The sequence below is a fragment of the Pundamilia nyererei genome, unplaced genomic scaffold, assembly GCF_000239375.1.
Source record: "Pundamilia nyererei isolate P.nyererei 1_Seehausen unplaced genomic scaffold, PunNye1.0 scaffold00079, whole genome shotgun sequence".
Classification (NCBI taxonomy): Eukaryota; Metazoa; Chordata; class Actinopteri; order Cichliformes; family Cichlidae; genus Pundamilia; species Pundamilia nyererei.
Window position 1 is genome coordinate 2,679,436 of NW_005187480.1, and position 12,042 is coordinate 2,691,477.

At 42.8% G+C, this 12,042-nt stretch overlaps 1 protein-coding gene across 3 annotated transcripts in view; it reads right to left on the minus strand.

Moving 5' to 3' along the window:
- Positions 1 to 8,048, minus strand: part of pcdh12 (protocadherin 12) — an 18,585-nt gene extending 10,537 nt beyond the window's left edge. Inside the window, exons 1-3 of one of the 3 annotated variants that reach the window (XM_005737760.1) lie at positions 7,989 to 8,048; positions 4,764 to 7,709; positions 496 to 587 (exon numbers count right to left, since the gene is read on the minus strand). In XM_005737760.1, the coding sequence (XP_005737817.1) occupies positions 496 to 587; positions 4,764 to 7,610 (2,939 nt within the window). In that variant the 5' untranslated portion in view covers positions 7,611 to 7,709; positions 7,989 to 8,048. Of the gene's footprint in view, positions 1 to 495; positions 588 to 4,757; positions 7,710 to 7,988 lie in introns of all 3 variants that reach the window. The other 2 variants (XM_005737759.1, XM_005737758.1) reach the window with 2 other exon arrangements.
- Between the last annotated feature and the right edge of the window lie 3,994 nt (positions 8,049 to 12,042).

The following is a 12,042-nucleotide window of genomic DNA, read 5'->3' on the forward strand; positions in this document are numbered from 1 at the left end:
GGGGGGGGACTGAGTCTTATTTGTTTCTTTTTGATGAAATGATGACCAAATAAACATGAATACCTCATTCGGTCTGAGCACTCTGTGTCACCTTAAAGAGTGGATTCTTCACTAATCTTGTTTCCAGCTGATTGACCCTTTTTTTTTATCACACTTCACCCCATCCTAGTTTCGTTCCCATTTTTAAGGCTCCAGAAGTTTAAAAGCAGTTTAAATTCATATAGATACAGAATGTGAATGTATTTCTATTTGGGTCGCCAGTGTGTGAATGTGTGTGTGAATGGGTGAATGACTGAATGTAGTGTGAAGCGCTTTGGGGTCCTTAGGGACTAGAAAAGCACTATACAAATGCAGGCCATTTACCATTTACCATTTTGGAGCAAATTTTGAGTATAACGTGGTTTTGTGCCAGATAGAAGCAGGTTTGTGACCTTGCTTTGATTTGCTGCGTCTGTACTCCAGAGGAGGAGGATGGAGAGGAGAAGTCAGACTGACCTGCCATTGCGGTGAGAGTATTTGTTTCCACGGAAGTTCGTTCTGGGCTGCAGCTGACCCTGATGGAGGAGAGAGAGGAGCTGGGAGATCTGCTGTAAGGAGGAAAAGATGGAGGGAGAGGAGAGATGAAGGTGAGAAACAAGAGGAGAAAAAAAGGGTTAAACGCACATTTTCAGACATCACATTTCAGTTTATCTAGCGTCACCTGAGGTTCACCTGACAGAAAACCAGAGTTACTCCTTCACAGTGAGTACTTCTACCAGAAGTCAGGCACTGGCCACATGATATTTCAATACACACATGCTGCACACATATTTGTGCAGGGTCAGACATTAATATTATATATATATATATCTCAGAAAGCTGGTGGGTTATTCATCGGGCCTGTTTGGAAGAGCGGGGTGTAATTTGGTTTCTACAGGTAGATGAAACATGTTTGGAGGTGTAGAACCTCAAAACCTCTAAATCAGCGGTCCCCAACCCCCGGGCCACGGACCGGTACCGGTCCGTGAGTCGTTTGGTACCGGGCCGCGAGAGTTGAGGCTCAGGTGTGAAATGTATGGTTTTCAGGGGTTTTATTGGTTTTCAGCGTTATTTTGTTATCGTTTTTATCGTTAACTCGGTTTTCCTGGGCCTTTTCACCTGTGTTATGAATAAATCTTCTTTTTTTCCGGTACCAGTACTAGTTTTATTTTGTTGTATTTATCCGCGACACCTTAAAGGCCGGTCCGGGAAAATATTGGCGGGCATAAACTGGTCCGTGGCGCAAAAAAGGTTGGGGACCGCTGCTCTAAATCACCACCCAAGCAAAGCAGTTTCATGGGCAGAAGTCAGCAGGCCAGTGCGGTTATTTTTAATTTGTTTTAATTTGCTAAAAAGCCATTTCATTGATTTTTTTTTTGGTCACACGTGATGATCCCTCCCACTCTGCGTTTTCTTTGTTTTCTTCCTGGTTTTGTGTAGGAGGTAGACAGAGTGGAGCCACTGAGCTGATTGCTACATAAGCTGGTTTTCATGCATTAAATCTCTTTCTGTCTGCTTTGGCTCACTCTGATTGATTTTTATTTTTTTCAAACATTCGAGCTCATCTGCAGTCACAGCCACACACAGCAAGTTTGTGGTTTATGGCATTCTTGAAGCTGTTTTTTGTTGCACATTTACTGACCACAGAGTTAAAAATCAGTGCCTAACGAGTGATAACAGACCCTTTTCACTGCAGGCATTTTGAACTGATTAACACTCAGAGACCCATGACAGTGAACAAGCATCCACAGAGGATCTCCTGAGCTTTTTTCCTGCTGAAGGTCCACTGAATAATCTCACTCCTAAAGTGAAAACATTTTGTTTGCAAATCAAATCGATATGATTCACAAATTTTCTACAGACTGTGATGATTCATGTCCAGCTTTTATATCCAGCTGGACAAAAGTTTCAAAGGTGAGTTGGTAACAGCTCTGTAACTGAGGGGAAAGGAACATGTGCGTGTGGGATTATTTAATAAGTCGCTGTATCTCCATCACATGCAAAACATCACTTTAGGTAAAAGGTTTTTCTTTTGCTTTCAGAGTTGCAGCAGCTCATGTTAAACTGAAGCTCCAGTGTTTTTACTCTTCAGTAGTTTATAAGTAAATGTATGAACAGCTGAACTTTGAAAGAAGTCAATAATAAATCAATGTAACTGCCTTGTTAAGGTGAGTGGGTTTCTCTGCTGGTTGAACAAAAAGTGCACGTGATACGAGCGACATAAGGAAATTAATTCGTGCTCTTTGTGATTTTTGTTTTAGTGTTGCAGTGTGAGAACCGAGCGGCCGAGTCCGTCTCACTGCTCTGAGCTTTCTGCTGACAACTCTGTTATACAGCGGATACACACTGCACACCAGGGAGGAAGCACACACACATGTACAAGGTGAATAATGTGTGTGTGTGCATGCATGCTAATTTATGACTTTGTTTTAGCTGTGCCATTTGTGTGTTTTTTCACGTGCACTCTGCTACAGTGACAGGAAATGGTCTCTACGTAAAAGCCTATTCTTCTCTGGCTGGTTTCCTTCCAGGACGAACTCCAAAGTATGCACAGTGATGATCATTTGTGTGTGTGTGTGTGTGTGTGTGTGTGTGTGTGTGTGTGTGTGTGTGTGCGTGCGTGTGTGTCTGTCTGTCTGTGTCTTTGTGAGGTGGAGGTGAACAGTAAATCCCCCTCCTCCAAGGCGTCGAGCAGGCCTCTTCCTCTGTGACCTCGAGGTGGGAGAGAAATATCTGAAGTCCAAGGAGTGCCAACTGGGCCGGCTGGGAGGGTTAAGGAAAGGAACTGGGCAGAACCCAAAAAGGCCTCTTCCCGTTTCTAATGGGATTCACGTGAGGATGTCGGCCCCGGCCAAGGTCTTTGTTCTCTGTCTGCAGGGCGTTGGCAGCAACTTTTTCCCTCAATAATGCAGATCTGTTTTAACAGTGCAGCATTTCCACAGCTGAAAGTTAAATTCACCATGACTATGACGCTTGTAAAGCATTTCTAAAATATAAACTGGCTTTTCTTTTTATCACCATTAATTGGTGGCATCCTCTCTACAAAATCAAATAAGGACAAATTAAATGAAGCTTTCAAAATGTGCTTGTAACTCCAAATACTGAAGAATTTATCCCCTTGTGGTCACGTGAAGTGTTAAAATGAAACTCCACATTTCTTGAGTAACATTTTAAGCACATATAACTGATGTTTATTTATAATTCCAATTATCATTGCTTGTCTATGTTCACTGATAGGTTCAAGGAACTGCTGAAAGTAAGCTGTAAAAATCCACTGTATGCTATTCACTCAGCACCAAACAACAGACATAACAGGAAACAAAGCTAGTGGCGTATTTAGGAGCCAAGGAACCAGATATTTCCTTTGGGAGATGGTGAAGAAGGAATCCTGAAACTACCCGCCATACAAAGGCCAGTCATCAGGAGAAAGAGTGAACAGTCGGAACTATTTTTCACTGGTGAATTAATGTTCAGTTGGTTTCAGGATCACAACCTAGAACATCACAGCATGAGATATAATGGGGGTTTTTTTAAATAAGAAAAACTATTGCATGAAATAAATCCTGTTTGTTGAGTTATTTTAGGCCTGTGCAGACAGGCTCTCTGTAAGTTTGTTTTTTTTAAGCCATTTGAAAGTGACAAAGCAGCGTGTCAGAGTAGTGTTAGCTTACACTATAAACACATGACAGCTTATTTTAGCCAGCCTCCCTCACACACTCCTCTTCTGGCCCACGTCCTACAGAGCATGGAGCAGCCCTTCCTCCAATATGAATCTGATATGTGAGATTTAGTTTAAAAGTCTGTCGGGGTTTCTCGTGGGGGATTTTTGGCTGTGACACATGAGCACATGAATAAATGTGCTACTTTTTGGTTTCAGAGTGATCCATCAGCGGGTTATTCTCCCCTACACTCACACGTCTCGGCTGACTCCAGCCTTCAGGCAGTCTGAGTAAGTCATCATACAGAAGGCTGAAAAAGCACAAAGACTGCTGGGAAACTGTAAGGGAAGCTGCTCTGTGTATGTGTGCTGCTGTGGTGGTGGTGGTGGTGGAGGAGGTGTGGGGTGCTTTTAATCTCTACTCTCTAATGGACTTCACTTCAGATTAATCTCCAAGCCTCAAAGGAGAACACTTAATTACTCCACCACTAACTGTAAGCACATGTTGAAATAAATGTGATCACACATTTTCGACCTAAGTAAATGGCATTTAGATGAGAGCCAGCAGCAGCACATTATCCTTAATGTTTAAGCTATAGAAGAGAATGTAAATAAGAGCACATTAAAAAATCATCATGCAGATTTAGTGAAATCATTAACACCAGATAAATGGATAAATATGTCAATTCAACCTGCAGGAAAGTTGTGTTTTGGAATGAACGTGGCTTCTTGTAATGAGTTTCATTCTTGCAGCAAATTTAAATAGTTTTAATGTTTGAAATCAGTCATGTGTGACTTCATTTTACTTAGAGATCTCTCCACAAATGAGACCTTAATTCGTCTTTTTATGCAGGTTTAGTTGTATATACCGGTGAGTAAAGGCTTTTTAAACACAAAACAGTTTACTTGATTAAAGACACCCAAACGTATTTTATTTTCAAAGACTTGAATTAATAAATACATTCAAGTGGCCAAAATTGTAGATTAATGCCACTGATCATTACCTTAGAGATAAGAAACAAACAACAATAAGATTAAGTCTTGTTAAATATTATGGAATAAGTAAAAGAAGAAAACTCACCTGCACCTCTGGAGAAGCTGAAGAAAGCTCAATGGAGTCTCCAAAAGCAGCCATGGAAAGACGGACGAGGTTTCGAAGGATCTGCCGGTGAGCTGCATCACGTGCTCCATGTCCATCCGAGGTTTTTGGCCTCCTGAGAGTTGCCACAGATGCTGATGAATATTGTGAAACCGTTTCCTCTCCTTCAGAGTTCTTCGGCCTCTTTAAGGTGCTGGAATGTGAGACTGAGGAAGAGGATGAAGTGTTTCTGGATTTGTGAAGAGTCCGGTATGATGTTGCTGGAGATGAAGGTAAGGTTCCATCAAGTTCAATGTTTCCAGGTTTCCTAAGTGTTCTGCAGTGATGGGTGTTGGGCTGAGTGACATCCTCTTCTAGATAGCCTTGGGAATGGAAGCTTGCATTCATAACTGATGGCATTAAGCTATAGTGACTCTCAATCTGCTGATCATCTGAGGCTGGAGGTGGAGTTAGTGGCTGGGCTTCACCATCGTCCTCAGGGAGGTCTTCCTTTCTTCCTCGGATTACGGGAATTAACTGGATGTCAGATTTTCTGATGTTCTTCTGTGGGCGCCGAGGATGGCGGGTGTAGGTCGATTCAGCCTGTCTGCAGTTGTAGGCCCGGTTGTCCCTTTTCTCAGGGCGGCAAAATGTTGTCACCAAAGCGATGGCCAATAGAAGAAGCAGGCATGTAGCACCGAGGCAGATTGCCATCATCATAGTGAAGCTGAGCTGTCCACGGTTTCCAGGTGATGAGTTCTTTAGATGGTCCTTGAGGTTTATGAAAGTCACCTCCAGAGTTGCCTTAGTAGCCAACCTCGGAGTGCCCATGTCAGAAACAGTGATGTCCACCTTAAAGGTTTTCCCAATGAGCTCGGTAGCATTAGTGGTATTAACAAACAGCTGGCCTGAGGTGTTATTCAGCCAAAAGAGCTCAGACGGGTTTCCATCAGTAATGAGGTACTGGAGTTTCCCATTGAGTCCCGTGTCCTGGTCTTCTGCTTTGATTGTTGATGCGAGAAATCCAAGCCCCTCTCTGACTGAGTGATCAGTTGCCACATTGGTGGCTTCCTCTTTGATGGCATTCCCCAACTCTGTCACAATCTCACCTCTGTATGCATCAACGGGTACACTGAGAGATGCTACACCTTTTCTTGGTTTTGGCTCCTTGATGACCGGGAAGTTGTCATTTACATCTTCTATGTCAATATGTACTCTAGCTGTGCTTGTGAGTGGTGGATGTCCATGATCAACGGCTTCCACAATGAAAGAGTAGTTCTTGAATGCCTCGTAGTCTAAAGGTTGCTGGACACTTATGACACCAGTTTTGGGGTGAATTGAGAAAGTCTGCGTTTTAGTTTCCTCAACAATGGAGTAGGAGACTTTTCCGCTGAGCTCCAGGTCCTCATCATGGGCTTCGACTTTGAGAATGTGGTAGCCTGTCATGTTGTTCTCCTTGAACGAAGCTCTGTAGATGGGGGTCGAAAATACTGGGGCATTGTCATTCTCATCCAGAACATAGACAGGTAGATGTTCGACATAAGAAAGTAAGGGGTTTCCGCTATCCCGGGCAAAGAGCGTGATATTATACTGCATAACCTTCTCACGATCCAGGGAGCCGCTGGTGACAATCATGTAGTCGTTGCCGTGCATCTTTTTAAGTCGGAAAGGGCCTGAGCCTTGTTGAATCTGTGCAGTCACATTTCCATTTCTTCCTGAATCTGCATCAGAGACCGTCACCACAGCAAGGAGAGTATCCTCTGGAGCTCCTTCCAGCACAGTTATAACCTGCGAGCTGGCTGGGGTCCAGGTCAGGCGTATCCTCGGTGCATTATCATTAATATCTATGAGTTTGACGTGCAATCTGCAGTAAGAGGGGATCGCATTTGGCCCATGATCGCTGGCCTGTACAATTACTTCGTAAGAAGACTGGGCCTCGTAATCCAATGGTGCCCTGATACTCACTTCTCCCGTTTGTGGGTCCACATAGAAGAGCCTTTGAACTTCTGGATGTGTGTGCTTACTAAATGAGTACTCAACCTCCCCATTGGCTCCCTGGTCTGGATCAGTGGCCTTGAGCTTGATCACAGTAGTCCCGAGTGCTGTGTCCTCTGGTAATGACACAGTTGGATTGCTGTCCTCAAATGTGGGGCTGTTATCATTTGAGTCCTGAATACTAACACGGACCAATGTGCTCCCAGATCTGGGTGGATTCCCTTTATCCCACGCCACAAGGGTAAGATCAAAGGAAGCCTGAATTTCCCTGTCTAATTCTTTGACAACCACCAGCTCTGCCTGTTTCGTCCCACCAGGACCAACTGTCACATCGAGATCAAAGTGCTGGTTGACAGACAGTGAGTAGGTCTGGAGGCTGTTGGAACCTGCATCAGGATCCACTGCCCAGTCCAATGGGATTCGCTTCCCAAGGCTAGCAGTTTCTGAGATCTCCACTTCTTGCAAAGTATTGGGGAAGCTGGGACTGTGGTCATTTAAGTCCATTACTTTCACGTGAACCCGCAGGCACTTCACAGCACCTCGTTTCCTGTAGAGGACACTAAACGCCACCTCACACAGGTCAGTCCCTCGGCACAACTCCTCCCTGTCCAATCGGCCCTGGGTGGAGACAACCCCATCTCGAGTGGTGACAGAAAAAGGAAGGGCTTTTCCCTGCTCCACCACCTGGAAATCCTCCAGAGATCCGCCTTCGTCCCTCTGCCGCAGGTCATCCGCCAGACAGCCGACCCGGGTTCCCGCCGGCTGCTCCTCCGAAACCTGGTACTGAATAGTTGTTGATGAGCAATGTGAGGAGAGGGTCTTGGAGCAAAGACTCGCAACGAGAAGCAGAGCGAGCAGCATGATGATATAAAGTAATAGTTAGCTGCTGTCTAAAAAAAGGTTTGTTTTTTTCTGTGAAAGACTAATTAAACAGACATCTCTAAGAATCCATGCGCTGACCTGTAAAGAAACAAATAAGAGATATTTTAAAATCGAAAGACTGTTAAGTGAAATTATTTTGTGACTCTCTCTGCTGTCAGATAAAATGATAAAATTCACATTTCTCCCAAACTAACCACCACGACCAAGTCAACAAAGTTAAGAAAAACTGATGGTTTTCAAACACAAATACCTAGAAAAAAAAAACTCCAACATGGTCAGGATACAATTATAGAAGCCTACAATTAAGATATCATCCTCTCTTTTCTTCCCTCACGTCTGCCTGCTGTTGTTACTCACACATACAGCTGCTGGCTTCCAGCCTCTCACTTCATCCTCCTTGACTCTGTAAAGTTTGGTTCCAACTGAGAAAGCTTGGAAGTGGGTTTCCACATGCTAGAAGGGCACCAGCCAATCCAAGAGCAGGAGGAGGGTCATATGTAAATGAGTCCAGACTGAACACAAAAGAGACACTCTCCTCTGTACCGAGCAAACTCAGCTCAACTCTGGAGTGCCTTCAGAGAAATATGACACTGCCTCTCTGTCACTTACCCCCCCATTGGTCTGCATTTCATCACAACCTGCAGTGTGGGACCTTAAATCACTTGGAAATTTTGTTGTATACCAGTGGGAAGATAATTGGCTGCAGGATATATACCCGAGCTTCATCACAGTGATCTATATCTGACACAAGAATACAAACACAGATAAACCATAACACACAGGCTTATTGTTCATGCTATTAAAAGTGTATTATTACTGCGCAGTCTGCCTGAACACAGTGATGACTTTCCCCCTCTTTGAACAGTAGTCTTTGTTTTATGTATTTGGAAATATGCAACATTGTTTTATTACCTCCTGGAAAAGCAATCCTTGAAGAGTTCGCCAGCTATGAAGTAAATGCTCAAAATCCAGAAGCCTGTCCTTAATGTGACAAACCCACATTCCAGCCTTCTCCCAAATATAATTACAGAGAGTTTCATCTTCAACCACACTGCCACATGAGGTCAAAACATTTCCAGAAAGCCATGGCAAACACATTTCGCTCATTCCTTTGCACTTAAAGGTTTGTTTATCAGTGAGAGGAGTTGAATGCTTTGAAAAAAAGTCAGTTCATGTCAATTTAGAATTGAATTTTATTTAGTTCAGAATTTAAAGTAAAAAGAGTAGAATAGTCTTGTAGTTTAATGTTTTTCCAGCATGTCCTCAGAATATCCTGCAGACACACAGAATTATGCCAAGGAAGGTTCAAGCATATCGCTTTCCTTTGGCTCAGACAGAGGGGGACTATTCGAAGCCTAAAACCATCAGTGCTGTCACCTGCCAGTGAAAGACTGAGAGGAAGATGGATGACTGATGAAATCAAAGAAATGCAAGACGACAGAGCTGAGAGTCCTGTTCAGAAACATATATCAGAGATAATTTATGGAACTCATAGTCACACATAGGATCCACAGATTAGTTTGCCTGAAATGAAAGCAAAGCACAAAGCAACTGACTTTTTTTTAATAAAGTTGTAACTAAAGTGTAAAAGCAAAACATGTAATTTGCTGAACAGCCAACAACATGAGTGATTTTAAAAAGCTGAAAGTAATCAGCAGTGATGTGAAATCTCCAAACAACCGTCCAGTTCACTGACATCATAAGGAGATCGTTTCATTTCAGATTCAGTTCTGTTTAATTTATATAGTACCAAATCATAACAAGAGTTATCTCAGGGTGTTTTATTTTGAAAGGTAAAGAAGCTACAATAATTACAAATCATTAGATGCACTTTGGAAAAAAATAGTTCTGTTAGAGTGTTTACTCAAAGGATCAGATTACTTTCTCCATCAGTTCTTATTGGGGTTAAGAACTCAGGTGAAACTGAATGAAGTGATAGCAGAAACTGCGGGCTCACTTTGAAATGTCAGTATCCTGTGGTCCTTGCTGCAAAATTAAATTAAAAGGCACAAAACTGACTTCAAAATGTGATTTAAAGAAATCATTAGCGATAATGAAAGGGACACAAACATCAGGTTCCAGAATAGCAAGACAGTACTGGAGAACAAAATATTTGAATTATGCCTAAATATTTAAAAAAACAGAATAAATCCTAAATAAAACATTTAAGTGTAATTTAACCCTCAGTGATGGAGGTCGTCTGTTCAGGCGACACAAACCTGAGCAGGAGTTCAGCCAGGCAGGGCAGAGGTCAGCTGGTCAGATGTGGTTATCTCCTAAACAAACAGCATCACCCGCCTGTCTGCTATGTGTGTGTGTGAGAGAGTGAGAGAGAGAGAGCAAGACCACATTCCCTCTTGAAGCTGCAGACGAGAATGTTTTCGCAGACACACACAGGCATATGTCTGCTTCCAATTAATCTACCACCTGTATGGAAGAATATTTATGTGTGTGTGTGTGAGGAGGGGGTTAAGTAGTTCTATACCATCAGTCTTCCTGTGTATACTCAGTTTTGTACTCGTAGTTGAAGTTGGTTCTTATTAGTGTTTTTCTTTTGGTGTTCCTACGTTCACTTTCATTCATTTTTGATGTTGAAGATTTAGATAAAAATGTCGCTCTTGGGTTGGGTTGAAAATAAAAAAACAAAACCCCAGACCCTCCACTCTAAAGTTTAATGATTGACATTATTTTTAGTCCCAAAGATGAAGCTTGGGGTCCTGAGGATGGCAAAATGAGTTAACAACAAACTAAACTTCAAGAAAGAGGTGCACATCAGAATCAGAATCAGAATGGGGTTTATTGCCAGATGTTGAGGTTTACAACATTAGGAAATTGCTGCGGTGCTTCAGTGCAAACAATAAGAATTAAAGTGCTATGTAGAAAGAAAGATATGTGCATGAGATATACATGAGATATATACATGAGAATAAGAATTATGAGTGCTACGTAGAAAGATATATACATGAGTGCAGGTGGTGATCAGTGCCAAACATGAAATGATGCAGTGACACAGCGTAGGGTCATGTGTTAGTGGCGGGGACAGTCATATGGTTATTGTTCATGTGTCCAACAGCAGAGGGGAAGAAACTGTTCTTATGGCGAGAGGTTCTGGTGCGAATGGACCGGAGCCTCCTGCCTGAGGGGAGCAGGTCAAACAGACTGTGTCCAGGGTGAGAAGGGTCAGCTGAGATCCGGGCTGCACGCCGCAGTGTCCTGGAGGTGTACAGGTCCTGCAGAGATGGGAGTCTGCAGCCAATCACCTTCTCAGCAGAGCGCACAACACGCTGCAGTCTCTGTTTGTCCCTGATAGTGGCTCCAGCGTACCACACGGTGATGGAGGAGGTGAGATACATCAATGATAGTGTGAGGGTGCTCTCTGAGAAGAGAGACAAAATGAACACAAACAGATTAAAATACATGCAACAGACAGAACAGCTGCTGAGACAAGCAAGAGGGACTTAAAGGTCCATAAATGAGCAAAAAGAGAAGCAAAGCTAGAAGCAGATGCAGGACACACTAAAACAGATGCAAAAGAAAAAGAAAAAAAAACAATTGTAATGATAAGACCAGAACTCATGTAAATCCAAACAGACAGAGGGAAACCAGACAAAAAGATACAAAATTAACAAAATTAGATGCAGAAACAGTGGAAACTGAGGAGAAACGACTGATAAGGCACACCATGAATAGCACTGCAAATAACATGTACGGTTAACATTTACACAAAAACGATCCAGAACTAAGATCAGATAGGCTGATGGAGGTCATTCTGTTTTCTTCACTGTTAATCCAGTGCACTGTTGGGTGGGGCTGCCGGAGCCTGGAAAGGTGTGGCAAACCTGGACAGGTCCTCCTGTCCATCACAGACTGAAACGGACTAAAATGAAATGCAAAATGCAAAATGCTCTTCAGTGGGGCAGACAGACACACAATGAACAAAATTTACAGTACAACCACGAAAAAACCGACTGAAACATTCTGTCTTCAGGTAAATTAATTTATTAAGTTTGTTCTTTGAGTAAATTGGCAGAAAATAAACAGAAAACAGAATTTTGTATGAAGCAAAAATGATCACAAAGGCTAAAAAAAACAGCATTCAAGTCTCCAAGTGCAAACCAGCAAATAGATGCAAAATATCCACAGAGAGACTCCAACTGTGCAGAATCCACAAGCAGAACTGATTCTGCTGCAAAAGCTTTGTGGCTGGAAACGGGACAGAGTTGGTCCCCAAACGATATGTAAAGGTAAAAGGCAGAAGGTGAGAGGAAACTCAAGCTCATTGTTGGTTGTCATTAAGTGGTAGAAGCTTCACCTGACTTTGTTTGTGTGTGTGTGTGTGTGTGTGTGTGTGTGTGTGTGTGTGTGTGTGTGTATTTATGTGTGTGTGTATTTATTTGTGACCCCATTAACT